Raw genomic sequence first — 20,680 nt, forward strand, 5'->3', positions numbered from 1 at the left:
ATTTCGTTTACATCTGTGGCATGAGTTGCCTGCTTTGACCTCCTACAATTCTTACTTTGTAGTATTGATATTTACACCCTGGTTACAAAACTATTTAGTCACTTCAGATTTCCCATGTGTTGACGAATGAGTTACCTTTTCCTTGTTATCTCCATAAAACAACAGAGAAGTGTCATCAATATAAGTAATTACATGGGTATTATAAGTTGTACAATACCATTTAGACATACATGAGAATTAGAAATAGTTTCAGTTTTGACACTTACGATACATGCCACAGTTCTGTTTCTGGCGTAGACTGTAAGTTGAATTTTCTCACCCTATTTTGATAGCTTATGTTCGTGCATTGTTTAAAGTTTTAAGGTACGTAGGTAGGAGTAAAACAGATATGTGTCTGACATTGTGTGCCCTCAGTTTCTGTAAAAGCAGTGCATGGTTGACCAGATTGAATGCCTTTATAAGATCTATAAATTTGCCCAACGTATTCTTCCCTTCATCTAGATAGCTATAGACTTTGTGCAAAAATCCTGTAACAGCTGTTATACTGCTGTGTTTTTGTAAATCTATGTTGGGTTTCTGAGCAGAGAAGGCACTAAGCTGTGCAAAAATTACTGACTCAGAAATCTCACTAAATGTGAGAATCAGTGATACTGGTCTGTAGTTTGATGCTTCCTCCTTTGATCCTTTTTTGTAATTGGTCTGACTATGCTTCTTTTCAGTGCACTGGGAAACATAACTTCTTTGACACCACAATTGACAAGGTCTATAATTGGTGTAACCAGTGTGTTAACCAAGTTTTTAATTAATTTACTGTGAAAGGACCATCCTAAACACTTGAGTGTAACTGTAGAATCATTTTGCTTATCTCTTGTTTTATTACTTCCTAAAATTTAAAGCCCTTATCTATCATGTACCAATGTACAGAGTTGATAAGTGGACCTGTGTTTAGAGTTATAGCACCAGTTGGTGAAATAAAGTGCCTGTTAGGAATACTATAAAAAGTAGTTACACCATGCTACCTCTCTTGTGGGACACTTCTCCAAGATACCCATATACTCCAGAATAGTTTTTTGATCTTCATGTCTGATATTCATTGCTACCCATTTTGTGTTTTTACCTGTTTTACGGTATTTGTTTATGAGGTGCCAGAAGGCGTTTCATACATTTACTAGCTGTGCTGTTGATTGGATTTGTTTTCCAAGATTTAGGGGTTCTGATTTCTTGGTATATATATATATATATATATATATATATATATATATATATATATATATATATATATATACAATAGAAAGAAACTTCCACATGGGAAAAATATATTAAAAACAAAGATTCCAAGCGGGAAAGCGCCGGCAGACAGGCACATGAACAAAACACACAAACACACACACAGAATTACGAGCTTTCGCAACTGGCAGTTGCTTCGTCAGGAAAGAGGGAAGGAGAGGGAAAAATGAAAGGATGTGGGTTTTAAGGGAGAGGGTAAGGAGTCATTCCAATCCCGGGAGCGGAAAGACTTCCCTTAGGGGAAAAAAAGGACAGGTGTACACTCGCACACACACACACACACACACACACACACACACACACACACACACACACACACACACACATATCCATCCGCACATACACAGACACAAGCAGACATATTTAAAGGCCTTTAAATATGACTGCTTGTGTCTGTGTATGTGCGGATGGATATGTGTGTGTGTGTGTGTGTGTGTGTGTGTGTGTGTGTGTGTGTGTGTGTGCGAGTGTACACCTGTCCTTTTTTTCCCCTAAGGGAAGTCTTTCCGCTCCCGGGATTAGAATGACTCCTTACCCTCTCCCTTAAAACCCACATCCTTTCATTTTTCCCTCTCCTTCCCTCTTTCCTCACGAAGCAACTGCCAGTTGCGAAAGCTCGTAATTCTGTGTGTTTGTTTGTGTGTTTTGTTCATGTGCCTGTCTGCCGGCGCTTTCCTGCTTGGTAAGTCTTGGAATATATATATATATATATATATATATATATATATATATATATATATATATATATATATATATTACAGATGACTTACACAGTCTGTAGACATTATGGATATTCTGTGTGAACTTCACTAATTTAGATGTTAGTTTTTTAATCTGACTTTTTTTTTCAGTTGATTGAGAGTCAAGTATGTTGTTATTATTTTAATTGGACAACAAGAGTCCAAATGCCTCAACAGAATTGTAAAGCATTCGTCACATTTACTATTTTATCCTTCTTAGTGTCAGACACTGTCCCAGTTCTTCGTAGCTAGTATGTTTGTGACTGTGATCATGTTTGTAGTGTTTAGGATTTGTTTATGCTGAATTAATTTTGTGATTTCTGGAGGACCGGCATTTAAGTAATCAGTTTGCTGGAAATAATAATCAGAGTAATGGAATTATATGTTTCTGAACTTAACAGCATTTTTATCATATTTGCTGATTATTAAATAGGGTATCCTGCTGGAAGATATATGTGTTATCCTGATGTTTGATGTTAGTACAAATCACCATTTACTGTACGGTCATTGGATCGAGTTTGGCCAACTATTCTATTAAGACTGTTGAAGAATTTAACCAACTCTCCATTTGGTGGGTGATAGATACTCATCAGTTTGTGCTTCATTGTGCTTTTTATGAAACCTTCAAGTGAACCTTCTCTACAATACTGTTCAAGAAATGTCAGTTATTTTACATTACTGTACTGATTAACACAAAGGAGCATCCAACCTTCCTTCTGATACTGCCTACAATAACTACTTACTAGGGATTATCTGTCTAAATACTTATTTCATTGTGCTTTAATCCATGTTCTGTTATTTCCAAAACATGGATTACATTGTTCTATGAATGCGTGCAACAACTGTAATTTATTTCTTAAGTGCTGTGCGTGTAAACTTTTTTAGTTAGAATTTTCTTTATAATTGTGGTCCTGTCAGATATCTTTCGTGAAAAGGCCCATGTTTGAAACGTGGGCACCATTTTAACTGTGCATTGCTTGTAGTGGACATGTGATGTTTACCAATTTCTTTAAGTAGTTTCTGTGTGCCAGTTACTTCCCGAGACAATTGAAATGAAGTCTGTGTTTTGTGTGGAACCTGTGACTCATGTCACTAACATCACAACATATGCTTTTCTTTTTAATGTTTGATTAATTTTGAAAACTGTTCATTAGCTACAACAATTTCTCTGTTTATGTATGACCAAGAGGGTAAATCATGATTCAGAATGTTCACAAAAACTAGGTTAATATGAGTCAGTTTGCTGAGGCAGTTCTTGATTCCCAGAAGGTTATGAAGTTTTCTTTGTGCACACATTATTAGAGATGCTGAACAGAGCAACAAAATTGTTTAATGGTAATTCATCAATTTCTAGTGTTTGCAGCCTTGCCAACTTCTGATAAGCCCTATGCTTGATAAAAATTGTTGCAGGTTTTGTAAAGAGACCACTCTGCAGGATCCAGGATGAGGAGACTGGCTCATACAGTGATACCAGTGTAGTGACAACCCCAGACTGAGCTCCTGATTATGAAAAAGCAGTAAGCATCTGGCACCTGGCCCAGGAAGCTCCCTCTGTGGGAACTCATTGCCCAGGACCCATTCATCACCCTAAATACAGCCATTGGTGCCAGGATATATTCAGTCTTAATTCGTGTCACATGGCTGCTGTAAGATATAGGTCTGTGGTGCCAGTGACCTCTGCTGGAGCATTGGTCACCATCTGGCAAGTGTGTGTGTCACAATAGCCCCGAATATCTTCTGCAAGGAAGCAGGCTGCCTATGTAACTGGGATGTAGTTTGGGTTGTAGATTGGGTAAGCAAAAGGCCTAACCATAGCAATTTGTTTTCAGACATAACCACGATGAAACACATCTTTGTGAGCCAAGTCCCCTTGCATAAACCTTCAGAGATGCCTTACCAAGGCCCCTGCCTGGCTATTGAGTGTGGTGAGAGGACACTGATTTTACAGATAAAAGGGGAAAAGAAAACCTTGTCCATGGATCTTTGTGAACCATCATACGAGAGTACTGACAAATTGCTGAATCACAGGCCACTACTGCACGGGCTTACGTTCACCCCCCACCACCAGCAACTCAACTGGCAGCTGTCAAATAGCCAGACCCAGGTGCTGCACCACACTAGATGTCAACAGAAAAAGGTACAACTGTGACAATGTGATATGGACAATGGGAGCAGTTCCAACTGAACCCATAGGCAATTTCAAAAACCAACAATTGTTTTTTGATGACTACTGGTTTTTTATAAACTCTTTATTAGCCAAGGTCATGTATTGGAAATTTCATAACTGGTTTTGACCATTGCCAGTCACATTCAGATCAAAATATACACCTCAGTATTGGCTGTTGACAATGCAAAGGTATGTCAGCTTCAACTCGTACTTGTAATATTTATAAATCATAAGTACAGACAAGCATTTTCATTGTGCCTTTCAAAGTAACAAACCTAATAGCCAAGGCTGTCTGTTGACAGTGACAGGCAAAGCCATAAATCCTAGCAGTTGGACAAAAGCTCAGGTCACATACATCTAGAAGAAGGGCAGCAGAACTAACCTGTTCGAGACAAACAGGTCTGTTTGCCGATCTGCCCATGCGAGCTGGCTCATGCTCATGCCTTAGCAGTGGGCAACCAGACGGTGTAGGGCGAGTGATGAAGGGTGGAGGAGACGGGAGCGGAGGGATGTATTGGAGAAACTCATCGAGGAGTCCATTCTACGACCACTAATGTTAGTTCTATGGAGGTATATTGCTTTATGGTGGTTAATTACTCCCTTTCATTGCAAATTTATTTTCTAGACTGTTGCAGTGATGAGAAATGACAACAAAATGAAACTTTTAATTGATGAAGTGAAGAACGTGCCACATCTAAGTATGAAATGTGACATTTCTTACAATTGATGCTGCCTTATGATGAATATCATTTTCAGACAATTTTCATGATCTCCTATTTTAAGCTTTCAAGTTGAAGTGTGTCAGTGAGCTTCTGAGTTTTCATTCTCATCATTGTGGAAAGCAGTTACTCATATGAGTATGTAGCTCCAAACATTGTTGTAACTGTAGCTGCACTTAAAAAGTCATGGAAATTTATTTTGAGGAAAATTTTCATACAAATCTTTGAGAGTTATTTTACAATGAAACTTGTGATGTGGCTCTGTTTGCTGATCTGCTCATGCGAGCTGGCTCATGCTTGTGCCTCAGCAGTAAGCAACAGGCTGGTGTCGGGCATAAGAACAGTGGTTGTGAAAAGATTCAACCACAGGGACCAGAAGTGAATGTCATGCCTTGTCAATTACAACTGATTTCAAATTTCTGCTTTTCAAATTATGTAAGGTGGAGTATACCAGTTACCCAATGAAGCATTTAACCCAGTATGTGTGCAGAGTGTAGTTCAGGGTGGAGGTGATTCTTTATTATTATAATTATTTTCTTGCTATGTGGTGGCCCACTCATTCAGCGTACCATGAACATGAATCACGAAGTTTATTTCATTCTTGGTGACCAAGTATTGCATTTTCTTCTACATCTTTTCGATGAATATGCTGTGGACATTCTCAATTCTCACCTTCCAAGTTGACAGTAGGTGTGTCACAGGGCTGCACAGACATGTTCCTGGTTTGATAAACATGCAGGCACCCTATAACACCTCGACTGGCCTGTTAAATCATTCATACCGAATCCCATGGAATATGCAAGGAACTTGTGGACTTTATTCCCCACTAAATTGAGGCCATTATCAAGGTCCGAAACTACTGAGTGTGACTGATCTTTTATCAAATGTGCTTATTTGATACTCTAATAATCAACATGATTAGTACAGGCTGTGAAGAATGAAAATTAGATAAACTTGGATGAATTATCCTTCACTGTTTCAGGTTTTGGAAATTAAATCTACTGATTCTTGCAAGATACAACTTTTGGATTAGTGCAGTATTACATAAGGTAAGTTTGTTGTGTGAACAGATTTTTGCAGTAAGAGAAGAGACATTTTGTCTAAAACTAAAATTTTGAAACTTACTGTAAATAACAGTGATATATGTTTCTCTCTCTCTCTCTCTCTCTCTCTCTCTCTCTCTCTCTCTCTCTCTCTCTCTCTCTCTCTCTCTCTCTCTCTCTCTCTCTCTCTGTGTGTGTGTGTGTGTGTGTGTGTGTGTGTGTGTGTGTGTGTGTGTGTGTAGAGAGAGAGCGAGAGAAAGGAGGGGCAACACTCTTTTTTCCAACAGTCTCTGCCACTGTCATTAACACCAAGTTTAGACAATTTAGCACTTGCTGAAATTGGGATAAAGCCAAGTACAGAGCAGAGAATCTTGATATATTGCCTTTCTTAGAGCAGAATATTTAGCCCGTGCTCCTCTGTAACAAAGTGAATGACTGTCTTTGTCATCATCATCATCATCATCATCATCATATAACAACTTCGTATATGATTAGGTTTATGCAGTGCTCCAGGACAAATAACTTGAAAAATTGCAAAGGGCCTGGCCAGAAGCAGTGCATGGACATATGTTTTCATATAATAGTCACTGTTCCTTACATTTTGGTTTATTCCCATTTGTTTTTCTGTGAACACAGGAATTAACAGTTTTTTGTTAGTGTAAAAAGTGCTATAAGGAACATTCTCTGTTCATCTCTGAAGTTGCTAAGTGAGATTTATTCATCTTATGTTCATATTATAAAAAATTTTAATTGTCGGTGAAAAATTGTCAGAATTGGATTGATAACAGCATATTCTCTTGGTCACTGAAATTGTATATGAGTTTAAAGTGATGCCCAGAAAAAAATATTTTCTGTTTCACAACTTGTAGTAATTCTTGCAGTTGGCTACATAATGATACTAGAAATTGATTATTCAAAGATATTTTCAGTACATCATATGCACATTGCTTCTTAGCCTAATCTTTCTGTGAGTTCTTCTGAAAAACAATTCTTTCTTGTTATGGATTTTCTTCATGAAGTTGATCAGCAGTTAAATATTTATCAACTGAAATCTGTTTCTTATTCTATCTCTAATAACCTTGTAATAGATAGAACATTAATCCCATACCCTCCTTTCTACTTCCCCTCTTTTGCATTATCATTTGAACTATGTCACTGATTATGAAATACAAACTTCAGATCTTGCTATTGTCATTAGCAGCCTTCTGAATGCACCTTATAAGGTTTTCTTTCACATTTTGCATGGTCATACCCCACAAACATAAAAGTGTTTACAATACATTTTGGCTGCAGTTTTGCTTTTCAAATGCAGAGAACATAACACAACATGAACTTTGAACTATGCAGGACTTGATTTTGTGAACTGCAGTACATGCAGGAATGAAGTCCATGATGAAAAATCATCTTTTCTCAAATTTATTTTAGCTTTACACTGACTTTGCATATATTGCTTATAGTTCAATGTTAATCTCAAAAGATGCCCTATTGTAAAGTTACAGACATATTAAAGGCTGAAAGATCCCATATATTAACATTTGTGAAAAATTATTTAGTGAAACTAAGTTTGTAGAATTGTGTGCTACCTTAATAAAATAAACAATCGCATTTTGAAGGACTTACACAACAAAGGTCAACTTGCTTTGTTGTCAGAATACTACTTATTTTTATTATTTCTGTGCTTGGTGGGGAGGAGAATAGTTACCAGTACTGAAATTTATCAGAGAATTGGTACGAATAACTAAGATAACTAACTATAATTTTGTGTACGGATAGGTGGAGGGGCCTCTTCATGACTGAACACATTTATATCTTCATACCAATGATTAGCTTGTCCTGTGGAAGACCACTAACAACAAAAGTCAAATTTGACCAGATCAAATTAGTATTAGTGCGCACTGTAGGAAAATAGTTGTATTGCATGTTTGCATCCCTCTTTGAATTTTGCATTTTCTGTCATTAACAGACTAACACAAAGTGGAAACTGCATTCTAAGTAGTTTCTGAAGAGGAAAAGAAGTGTAAACCACAAGCCACAGCTTCTATAAATGAAGATACAAATGCCTATTAGACCACACTATTGGAAGTTGTGTTACAGAATAAACTTCGATCTTGTGTTGTTACATACCTGCAGTTGTGTACATGGAATAAAGGGTTCATTAACTGTTTTATAACATACATTAATATACACTGAAGTGCCAAAGAAACTGTTATAGTCACATATATTCAAATACAGAGATATGTAAACAGGCAGAATACGGAGCTGCGGTCAGCAACACGTATATAAGACAACAAGTGTCTGGCTCAGTTGTTAGGTTGGTTACTGCTGCTACAATGGCAGGTTATCAAAATTTAAGTGAGTCTGAACGTGATGTAATAGTTGATGCATGAGTGATGGGGCACAGCATCTCCAAGTTAGTGATGAAATGGGGATATTCCCATACGACCCACGACTGTACCATGAATATCAGGAATCTGGCAAAACATCAAAGCTGTGACATCACTGTGGCCAGAAGAAGATCATGCAAGAACAGGACCAATGATGACTGTAGAGAATCGTTCGGCATGACAGAAGTGCAACCATTCCGCAAATTGCTGTAGATTTCAGTGCTGGCCATCAGCAAGTGTCAGCATGTGAACACATTCAACAAAACATCATTGATATGGGATTTCAGAGCCGAAGGCCCACTCGTGTACCCTTGATGACTGCACGACACAGCTTTACGCATCGCCTGGGCCCATCAACATTGAATTGGACTGTTGATGACTGGAAACATGTTGCCTGGTTGGACGAGTCTCGTTTCAAATTGTATTGAGTGGGTGGATGTGTATGGGTATGGAGTCAGCCTCATGGATCCATGGACCCTGCATGTCAGCAGGGGACTGTTGAAGCTGGTGGAGGCTCTGTGACGGTGTGGGGTGTGTGCAGTTGGAGTGATATGGGACCCCTGATACATCTAGATAAGACTCTGACAGGTGATACATATTTAAGCATTCTGTCTGATCACCTGACTTCATTCATGTCCACTGTGCATTCCAACGGACTCGGGCAATTCCGTCAGGACAATGCGACACCCCACACATTCAGAATTGCTACATAGTGACACCAGGAACATTTTTCTGAGTTTAAACACTTCTGCTGGCCCCCAAACTCTCCAGACATGAACATTATTGAGGGTATCTTGGATGCCTTGCAATGTGCCATTCAGAAGAGATCTCCACCCACTTGTACTCTTATAGATTTATGGGCAGCCCTGCAGGATTTGTAATGTCAGTTCCCTCCAGCACTACATCAGACATTAGTTAAGTGTGTGCCACACATTTCGGTACTTCTGCATGCTCATGGGGGCCCTACACGATATTAGGCAGGTATATCAGTTTCTTTAGCTCTTCAATGTAGAATACGTATGCTAAGTAATTACCATAGACACAAAATTAACATTAATGGTTTCCTGTAGTAAATGTTTTTGGAGGGAATACCTCTTAGCAATTCTGCTTCATAGTGCATACACGCGTGCTTTCCAGGTTCACAATTCTCTTCGATTTGCAAACTTATAGTTTTTTTTTTTCACACAAAATTTGTGCTTTATCCACCTAAGATTTGAGTATTACAATATTTTGACATTATATTCTACTTTTATGCAGTGGCCATTAAGTGTGGAAAGTGCTGGAATTACTTCAACATCCACTGTTAAGGAAGGGCATGAAAAAAGTGCAGTACAGAGCCTCCAGTATCTTGTGTGTTTGTACAATGATATTGAAAAACTGATAGAAATGCTTCCTAGTCTCCAGAGCATTGTCATGAGCAAAGCAACAAAGATATCAGAAGAAGCTCAGAAAATATTTGAAAGTAAGTGTTAAATTTATATACAGGTAACTTAATATACCATTTATAATAATATAAGGAAAGGGAGAGAATGACACATTGAGTTGCAGACAGGCACAATGAAAAGATTGTGAAAAATTTATCTTTCAGCCAGTGCCCTCTTCATAAAAGAAAACACAAACCTCATGCACAGATGACCTTCATCTATAGCAGCTTGGACCAGAATGCATTCCAGTGTGTGTGTGTGTGTGTGTGTTTTCTTTTGTGAAGAAGGTTTTGGCTGAAAGCTAAATGTGTAATAGTCTTTTTGTTGTGCCCCTCTGCAACTCAACATGTCATCTTTATGATGAGAAGCAATCTATCCTGATAATGTTGATATTCCAAACTGGAGTTTCTGTTGTCTAAAATAGCATTTCTTACATCACAGTTTGAACACGGACGCTCTTACTGTTTCATAAGTAGTAGAATACTCTTAAGTATGGTCAGATTAAGTTCTGAATTTATTCTTGTGTGTATGCATGAGTGCATGCAACTACATGCACCCCCCTCCCCCCCCCCTCCTCTCACTCTCTCTCTCTCTCTCTCTCTCTCTCTCTCTCACACACACACACACACACACACACACACACACACACACACACACACACACACACACACACACAGAGAGAGAGAGAGAGAGAGAGAGAGAGAGAGAGAGAGAGGGAGAGAGAGAGAGAGAATGAATTTGGAAACTATAAGGTAATTTTTATTGCCATATACTCTGAAAAAAAAGTTCATGCTTAACTTCATATTGCAGGGAGCCAGCATTCAAGCCAAGAGCAGTTGAAACAGCAGCTTCCGAAAGTCACACAAGAGATAGTGAATGCAGTAAGCCATCAGAGTATATTACAGCTCAAACAAGTTAATGATATACCTCGACTCTACAGACGCACTAATCGAGAGGTTCCTACCAAGGCATGTTCATATGTTCTTCAGATGTTAAATCCACCGACACAGTTTTGTGCAGCTAGTGCTTCTTCAGTGCCTCCTAAGCTGCTTGATCACTGGTTATTGCTTATATTCTCAGCAATTACAAAGCAGTAAGTTTAATTTTACAACATTCACAACATTTATTCTAGCAATTGTGGTCTAGTTGTCTGTTATTATGTGGTGTGCAGATTTAAGAAAATGCTTAAACATGAACTTATATTAATTGAATAGTTTCCATTCAGGAGGGAAGTGTTTGCAGTTTTCATTCATGAAACACATTGAATTAAGGGTGGAACCAGTTTATGGTTCCACTCAGTTCTGTCCATTTACTGAGCTAGGTGGCACAGTGATAAGACATTGGATTCTTAATCAGGTTGATGGTAGTTCAAGTCTCTGTCTGGCCCTCTAAATTTAAGTTTCCTGTAAATCCTGCAATTTTCATAAATTCTTTAAGGTGAAAACCGAGATGGATATTTTGAAAGAACATGACCAATTTCCTTCCTCTATCTAAGCTTTTGGTCTGTCTATAACAATCTCATCATTGACACACAGCTAAACCCTAACCTTCCTTACTTCCTTCCCTTCCCTAGTCCCCAATTCATTAATGAGACCTGAATTATGTGTAACATGTGGAACCAAGGCCAAGACAACCTGTGCCCATTCCTCTACAGTCTTAACACCTTCTCTCCTATTCATTTGCATGCCACCTTTCTGGGTTTTGACCTACACCTTTTTATGGTAGCTTTAAAATCTTCTCCCAAATAAAGCCCATCAACCATCAAGAGTACCCCCACATCAATAGCTTTTATCCTTTCCACACTAAAAACTCTTAAAGTGTAGCTGCCCAGCAGTGATGCATTTACAGCGACAAGAAATCCATTGCCCACTATACTGAAGGTCTTATTAAGCTCTCCTTTAAACCTATACCTCCCTTCTCCTATCCACACATGCTCCAAATTCTTCAACCATTTTCATGAGCCAGTTGCAATGAATCATGTTCCTCATTATCAGGTGTCACCATGGGCTCTAACAACCTAACCACATTGTTCACTATGTCTTCGATTCCTATTATGATGCACTGAAATGAGGAACATACTGCCAAAAATGCTATGCAATTCTCAAAACAGTATTTTCTCACCTACTGAGTCTATGAGTACCAAATACCACATGGGTCATATCCCTGTGGAAGACGCAAATACAAGATTTGTCCTGTATACCCACCAAGCACATCCTGTCCCAGTCTTGTAACAGACAAATACCACCCTATCCAAGGCAGAGTCACCTGTGTAAGCAGTCTTGCCAAATTCCAGCTCTGCTCCAATTTCTGAATGAGTGACAACCATCCAATTGAGGCCAAAACAAATTTGACCACCCAGTGGCATAGCATGACATACTACTGAGCTCACCATGCTCATCTTCATTGACTAATTCACAACCTGTGCCATTAGACCCCACCCCCTTCTCGAAATTACAATCATCTGTGAATTATACAGATGGGAAGTGTTCTAACAACACATCCTTTGATCCCACAAATCCCTCGACCTCAATCTTTGCCGGCCCCTAACCCATATCCACTTCCACCCCTGTCTCTTATGAGTTCCTACCTCACTCCATTAATCCACACCCATACTGCTCTCTCCTCAGTCTAATTTTCCATATTCAACTTACCCTGCCCATGCCAGAGCAGGATCAACAGTACCAAAATCTTTTGCTGCTTCTCCCTCCCGGTCATCAGTCTCCCTTCCACCACATCTCCCTTTCCCACCCCTTCTCCTAGTTCCTGCCACTCCTCTCTGCCAAAAACAGCCCCTCACCCTAGTTGAGCTGCAGAACCAGAACAATGTGGCTGACGAGGGTACAATTTCTCTCTCTCTCTCTCTCTCTCTCTCTCTCTCTCTCTCTTTCTTTCTGTGTGTGTGTGTGTGTGTGTGTGGAGGGGGGGGGGGCAGTGCGCATGCATGCGTGCTTGCATGTCAGTCAGTCAGTCTGTCTGTCTGTCAATCAATCAATCAATCAATCAGAGACAACTTTCAGGAAGGACATTGTTCGAAAGTATTGTATGATTTATTCAAGAATACTGAAGATAAGGTGGATAGATCACGTAACTAATGAGGAGGTATTGAATAGGATTGGGGAGAAGAGAAGTTTGTGGCAGAACTTGACTAGAAGAAGGGATCGGTTGGTAGGACATGTTTTGAGGCATCAAGGGATCACAAATTTAGCATTGGAGGGCAGCGTGGAGGGTAAAAATCGTAGAGGGAGACCGAGAGATGAGTACACTAAGCAGATTCAGAAGGATGTAGGTTGCAGTAGGTACTGGGAGATGAAGCAGCTTGCACAGGATAAAGTAGCATGGAGAGCTGCATCAAACCAGTCTCAGGACTGAAGACAACAACAACAACAACAACAACATCTCGTTTATGTTCCTGTCAGCCGCACCTTAAATAAACTATACAGTGAGTGGCTTCCTTTACTCTTTCTGCCAACTGTGTGAAAGTTTCATAATCCAATCCAGGCATATGCTAACCTTTTCTCTTTGAGAAATCTGTAATTCTTGATTCCGGAAGAAGCATCTGTATTTGTCAGAAGAATAAAATTGTACTTTTGTGAAAGTAAAGTCCTGAGGTACACTATCTGATCAGAAGTATCCAGACACTCCTATGTAGTGCAAAGTTGACCAGTGGATGTCACATATGGTGGATCTGTCAGTATAAAAGGAAGCTTGACAATAGAGAAGCAGTAACAGCAGAATGGGTTGATCAGAAGGGCTCAGTGACTTTGAACTTAGACCAGTAATTGGATGTCACCTGAGTAACAGAGTCATCAGGGACATTTCAACTCTAGTAAAGCTGCCTAAGTCAACTGTTGGTGATGTGATTGTGAAGTGGAAGCACAAAGGGACAACACAGCTAATTCCAGACCAGGGTGACCTCATGTACTGATGGAAAGGACCATTGAGTATTGCGGGGCTGATTCTAAAAAAATCACAAGAAATCAGTGGGAAGAATCACTTGCGAATTCCAAAATTCTACCACCAGTCCAGTTAACCCAGTGACCGTGTTTAGAGACTTAAATCGAATGGAGTACAATGTTCAAGCAACTTCTCAAAAGCACACATTTCTGTAGTCAGTGTTAAGTGACACTTGAGGAGGTAAGTCGAGCGATGCCACTGGACAGTGGATTACTGGAGACAAGTGATTTGGAGTGATGACTCGAACTTTACCCTCAGGTTATCTGATGAAAAGCGTGGTGTTTGGCAAATGCCTGGAGAACATAACATGCTGTCACAAGTAGTGCTAACAGTGAGGCACAGAGGAGATGGTGTTACGGTATAGGAATGTTCTTTGTGGTTAAGGTGTGGTCTTCTCATTGTGTTTGAGAGAACACTAAATGCGGAAGGATATGAACACATTTCATGGCAGGCTGTAACTCCATACAGTAGAGGAATAGTTCAGAGACAATGATTGATTGTATGAGCGTGAGAGTGCACCCTGAGGCAGTGACTTGTGAACGATAACACTCAAAATGTACTGGCCTGCTGAGAGGCTCCATCTGAGCCCGATGGAACACCTTTGGGATGAGTTTGAACATTGACTTCACTGCAGACCCCACCTTCCAACATCACTATTGTCTCTGGTTTCAGCCCTTGAGGAAGAATGGGCTGCCATTCTTCCACAGGCATTCAGACATCAGAAAGTGTCCCCAGCAGAGTTCTAGCCATCATAAAGGTGGGGTGTGGAAATATTCTATATTAATGTACACTAATAGGTGCCCAGATACTTTTGATCAGATAGTGTATGCTTAGATAAGGCAGTTCTTGACCTTCAAGATCATATGTCAGTCTAGAAATTCTGCTCTAGCACAGACTTATAATCTTTCATCAATGATAAACATATTCAAGGAATAACTTAATTTTAATATAAGATGTCCATTTCTTTTATAATTTGTATTATTTACTGTTCTTGCTCATGCCGACCCAAGGACATAAAACATTCATGACTATAATTAGTAGAGATGATAAAATACATAGCCAGTGGATGGACTTTGATCTGTATTTTTTTAAATTTATTCATTTTTTTGTTGTTTTCTTAGGAAGTTGTCATATTTCATCTCTTTTACACTGTTATGTTTCAGATATTTTATAGCTGTCAGTGATGTGTTAACATCCGTGCAGAAAACTGAAGAAAGCCTTCGTCGGCTGAAGAAAATTAGAGATAGATCTACATCAGCAAATATTGTTGAGGGAAGAGGAATTGGTGATGATGATAAAATCAGACTACAGCTTGCCCTTGATGTAAGGACTTTCTGTGAAGAGGTAATTATCAAAGGAGTACAATGATGTGACATTGTAACTTTATTAAACAGCAAAATGAAGGTCATTTCAAACTGTTAAAGTGCAAAACCATGCTTGCCATTAATTCTGCTTAATGCATTGAGAGTCGAGGAATTTCTGATGAAACTGACAATGTGACAGAACAAACATGGTGCTTGGTAACTATGCTTACGGCTTAGGGAGGAGATGCTTGTTCAAACTGCTGGAAGCTGACTAATTGAGAAAGCATGATGGTAAGTCCGGTGTAGCATTATGTATAGATCATGACTGATAAATTACAATGCATCGTGGAAATAACATTTTGAAGACAAATCAGACTTCTTTACATTCAGCAAATGTAAACCGCTTACTTTTGATGCATCTGAGTGTGCTTTCTTTTCCAAGGAAGCATTGTGTTCAGAGATTGATAGTCTGAGAAGAAATAACATTATAGATAATCCTGCTATCTCTCCACTCAAAATCTCAAATGTTAGAGTGCTACTACAATAAACTGCTGAATTTTTTAGAATTGTCAGGTATTATTTAATGGTAGAAACAGTAAGGGAAGAGGTACTATAACTAGTTGACAAATAACGGTTATATGCTTTAATAAATATTTGAATAAAATTTTACGTATTGTCCAGAAAGTCATTGTAAGTGCAGTTGCAGTGTCACAACTGTTTCAATGGAATTTTGCATATGTTACCAAAGTAATTTAAAAGAAATTTACATTTTTTATAGAAAAATAATAGAATGACAATATTGCTTGCTTCTTGCAGACAACAAAACATCTTTTGCAGAAGCTCATAGACAGAGTTAACTGAAAGTTCTTTATGAACATATCATTGAGGGACTTGTGAGATAAATTCACAGCTCTAAAAAAATAGTCAGACATGGTAAAAATGTGGCAGAAGTTTTCTAGGCTCAAGACAATCTTCAACCCCCAAAAAGATACACTATATGAGCAAAAGTACATGAACATCTATTAGTGGACATTAATATTGGATATCCACCGTTCACATTTATGACAGCTAGAACTCTTCTGGGGACACTTTTAGTGAGGTATCTGAATGTCTGTTGAGCCCATTATTCCTCAAAAGCCAAAAACCAGGGCAAGTAGTGTGTTGGACTCTTGGGTCTGAGTTGAAGTCAACATTTTGACTCATCCCAAAGGTGTTCCATTGGGCTAAGGTCAAGATTCTGGGCATGTTAGTCCATTTTGGGAGTGTTATTGTTTACAAACCACTGCTTGACAGATGTTGCTTTACAGTAGACTGCATTGTTTTGCTGATACAAACAATCGTATTCTCCAAACTGTTCCTCCTCTATTGTGTTCATATCCTTCCACGTTTATCATTTTCTTAAGCACTGTAAGGGGACTACACCATAATCATAAAAAATATCCCCATACCGAAACACCACTTCCTGTGTACATCACTGTTTACAGTACACATGACGGCAGGCAACATTCTCCAGGCAGTTGCCAAACCCAAACTAGGGACAGGAAAAACTGACCAGTCACAACTGATACAAGTATTTTAGTTCTGAATAACTGGTATTTTTCATTATTTACTAATAACCAGGTAAAAAAACTGGCATATTTGCCATAGCAGCAGTCCTAAATTTTTTGGTTTATAATTTTTTTTACATATGAGTAATGTTTGTTCATTAAATTTCCATTGATTTGAAACATTGGGTTATTATAAAAAATGGGGAAAAGCAGTCAGTGCTATTTTAATACCAACTCTGTCAGTTAGAAACTAACAATAAATCAGTACAGCTGTACTGTAACAATAATGTACCCATTGCTGTGTGGTATGGCCTATAAGAGGTACAAATGTACATGCAGTGTGCAAGACTTGTCCTCATCTGACCTATTTGGTAGTTTCTTGCTGTTGTCCTTGGACACACTTTGTATTTCAGAATGGCACCTTTCCTACAGGGTGTTTCAAAAATGACCGGTATATTTGAAACGGCAATACAAACTAAACGAGCAGCGATAGAAATACACCGTTTGTTGCAATATGCTTGGGACAACAGTACATTTTCAGGCAGACAAACTTTCGAAATTACAGTAGTTACAATTGTCAACAACAGATGGCGCTGCGGTCTGGGAAACTCTATAGTACGATATTTTCCACATATCCACTATGCGTAGCAATAATATGGCGTAGTCTCTGAATGAAATTACCCGAAACCTTTGACAATGTGTCTGGCGGAATGGCTTCACATGCAGATGAGATGTACTGCTTCAGCTGTTCAATTGTTTCTGGATTCTGGCGGTACACCTGGTCTTTCAAGTGTCCCCACAGAAAGAAGTCACAGGGGTTCATGTCTGACGAATAGGGAGGCCAATCCACGCCGCCTCCTGTATGTTTCGGATAGCCCAAAGCAATCACACGATCATCGAAATATTCATTCAGGAAATTAAAGACGTGCGATGTGGCCAGGCACCATCTTGCATAAACCACGAGGTGTTCGCAGTGTCGTCTAAGGCAGTTTGTACCGCCACAAATTCGCGAAGAATGTCCAGATAGCGTGATGCAGTAATCGTTTCGGATCTGAAAAATGGGCCAATGATTCCTTTGGAAGAAATGGCGGCCCAGACCAGTACTTTTTGAGGATGCAGGGGCGATGGGACTGCAACATGGGGCTTTTCGGTTCCCCATATGCGCCAGTTCTGTTTATTGACGAAGCCGTCCAGGTAAAAATAAGCTTCGTCAGTAAACCAAATGCTGCCCACATGCATATCGCCGTCATCAATCCTGTGCACTATATCGTTAGCGAATGTCTCTCGTGCAGCAATGGTAGCAGCGCTGAGGGATTGCCGCGTTTGAATTTTGTATTGATAGAGGTGTAAGCTCTGGCGCATGAGACGATACGTGGACGTTGGTGTCATTTGGACCGCAGCTGCAACACGGCGAACGGAAACCCGAGGCCGCTGTTGGATCACCTGCTGCACTAGCTGCGCGTTGCCCTCTGTGGTTGCCGTACGTGGTCGCCCTACCTTTCCAGCATGTTCATCCGTCACGTTCCCAGTCCGTTGAAAATTTTGAAACAGATCCTTTATTGTATCGCTTTTCGGTCCTTTGGTTACATTAAACCTCCGTTGAAAACTTCGTCTTGTTGCAACAAAACTGTGTTCTAGGCGGTGGAATTCCAACATCAGAAAAATCCTCTGTTCTAAGGAATAAACCATGTTGTCCAAAGCACACTTGCACGTTGTGAACAGCACACACTTACAGCAGAAAGACGACGTACAGAATGGCGCACCCACAGACTGCGTTGTCTTCTATATCTTTCACATCACTTGCAGCACCATCTGTTGTTGAAAATTGTAACTACTGTAATTTCGAAAGTTTGTCCGCCTGAAAATGTACTGTTGTCCCAAGCATATTGCAACAAACAGTGTATTTCTATCACTGCTCGTTTAGTTTTTATTGGCGTTTCAAATATACCGATCATTTTTGAAACACCCTGTAGTTTGGAAGTGCAAGAGGCAGTCAAATGAAAACTGAACACCCACCACAACTGGACCCATGGAATGGGTCCATTCAAAAGTAGTTACCACACTTTTTAAGACATGTATTCCACTGGGAGATGGGACAATCAGTTCCTGTTTCATAGAATGCGGTTGGCCAATGATGGACCCACAATCACACCCACTCTTGCACTTCTTGTCTGACTGAAATTGACATCCATGCATGTCTTTCTTTAGGTCGCCAAAGATGAGAAAATAACACAGTGAAAGATCCGGGCTGTACTGAGGATGTTGCAGTGTTTTCCAACCAAATCAGTGAAGTGTATCGTTCATTGGCAGTATGGGTGGGCATTATCGTTCAACAGAATGATTCTATCTGACAGCATTCTAACAGCCAGGGCAAGTGACAGTGCCAACAGTAGAAATATCCCACATCTCCCCCGGCAAAGAAATCCAAAGCTGTTCACACAAGTTCCTGTAAGGTCATGGTGACCTCTGTCTTCGACTCTCATTGAATTCCTTGAGCGTGTAACCACAATTAATGCACAGCACTATGAAGACACTTTGCAGAAACTGCAATGGGCCATAACGTCAGAACGCACAGGAATGCTCTCGGATGGAATCATCCTGTTGCATGATAATGCCCACCACCACACTGCCAATCTGACAAAGGCTATGCTTCAGTGATTTGATTGGGAAACACTTCAACATCCTCTGTACAGCCTGGATCTTTCGCTGTGTGATTTTCACATCTTTGGGAATCCGAAGAAAGACATGCATGAATGTCAGTTTCAGTCAGATGACAAAGTGCAAGAGTGGGTGTGATTGTGGCCCTCTCACTGGCCGATCATGTTGTATGAAACAGGAATGGATTGTCTCATCTCCCAGTGGGATAAATGTCTTAACGTGTGTCATGATTACTTTTGAATGGATCCATTCCCTGGCCCCATTGTGCCTGGTGTTTGGTTTGCATTTGACTACCCCTTCTGTGTTTCAAAGTGCACTAGCAATGAAGAACAGTGCTCCATTTGCTTTAGAAGATTAAAAACAGAAGGGTCACAACAAACTTGCAATGTCATACAAGGATGAAACATCTACAATGTCCCTTTGAAGAGAAGGTAAATTTAAACAATATACCTTTAATTTTATTGACATGCTAACAATTTGGGATGATACCGGTAACTAAATCTTTAATTTTATGGTTGCAGTGGGGTTAAAAATTGATTCAATGTGAAAATGATGATGCAGGAAAGTCATCAACTTGTGATCTTTCCCTGTCTTTGTCGCCCCACTCGTCTCCTTTATCTTTGCCATCTTTATTGGATACACTGAGACCAATTTGTGCCACCTCATATTGATCAAGATCTCCTATTTCTTTGCCTTCATTAGAATTTTTCAATCTTTGTTTGAAGTCTATGTTTATTGGTGGAAATAATAGAAATTAAAAAAAATTAGTTATTTCGGAAACTGGTTATTTTCAGCAGCTTCTGGTTAAACTGGGGACAAAACAAAGTTGTGTAACTGAAAACCAGTTCTCAAAGTATTTTATATTCTGGACATCTGCAGCTGTGGATAGGCATCATGATAATAAGAATTCCGCTGACAGCTGGGTAAGTTGTGTATCAATAAAACAACAGCTTTACCAGCTGTTAACGGAATTCTTCTTAACATCATGAAAATCAACTGTTTCAGCTATAGCCACCATCCATAACCCAAACCCTTTCATCAGATTGCCACAGGGTATAGTATGATTCATCACTCCAAATCACTTATTTCCAGCCGTCCACTGTCCAATTGCATCACTCTTTACACCACCTCAGATACTGCTTAGCACTGACTACAGAAATGTGTTACTTATGAGGAGCTGGTCGACCATTGTAACTAATTCTTTTTAACTCCCTAACAAAGTCATTGTGCTAGGTGGAATGCTGGTAGGTTTTTGGAACTCACAAGTGATTTTTTTTCCCACCGATTTCTTGTGTTTTTTTTAATACAACCCTCTGCAATTCTTGATGGTCCCTATTCATCTATTCATGAGCTCAACCTGGTTGTGGTTTAGCTGTGGTTGTTCCTTTTCATTTCCACTTCACAAACACATGACCAGTGGTCAGCTTGGAGAGCCTTAGAAGATTTGAGATGT

General features: G+C 39.5%; 1 protein-coding gene across 1 annotated transcript in view; it reads left to right on the forward strand.

The window, feature by feature from the left end:
* LOC126297707 (conserved oligomeric Golgi complex subunit 2) overlaps positions 1-20,680 on the forward strand; it is an 85,887-nt gene that overhangs the window by 47,697 nt on the left and 17,510 nt on the right. Inside the window, exons 8-11 of the mRNA XM_049988838.1 lie at positions 5,896-5,962; positions 9,598-9,802; positions 10,575-10,857; positions 14,882-15,062. Coding sequence (XP_049844795.1) covers positions 5,896-5,962; positions 9,598-9,802; positions 10,575-10,857; positions 14,882-15,062 — 736 coding nt within the window. The remainder of the gene's footprint in view (positions 1-5,895; positions 5,963-9,597; positions 9,803-10,574; positions 10,858-14,881; positions 15,063-20,680) is intronic.

This window comes from Schistocerca gregaria, chromosome X (assembly GCF_023897955.1).
Source record: "Schistocerca gregaria isolate iqSchGreg1 chromosome X, iqSchGreg1.2, whole genome shotgun sequence".
NCBI lineage: Eukaryota > Metazoa > Arthropoda > Insecta > Orthoptera > Acrididae > Schistocerca > Schistocerca gregaria.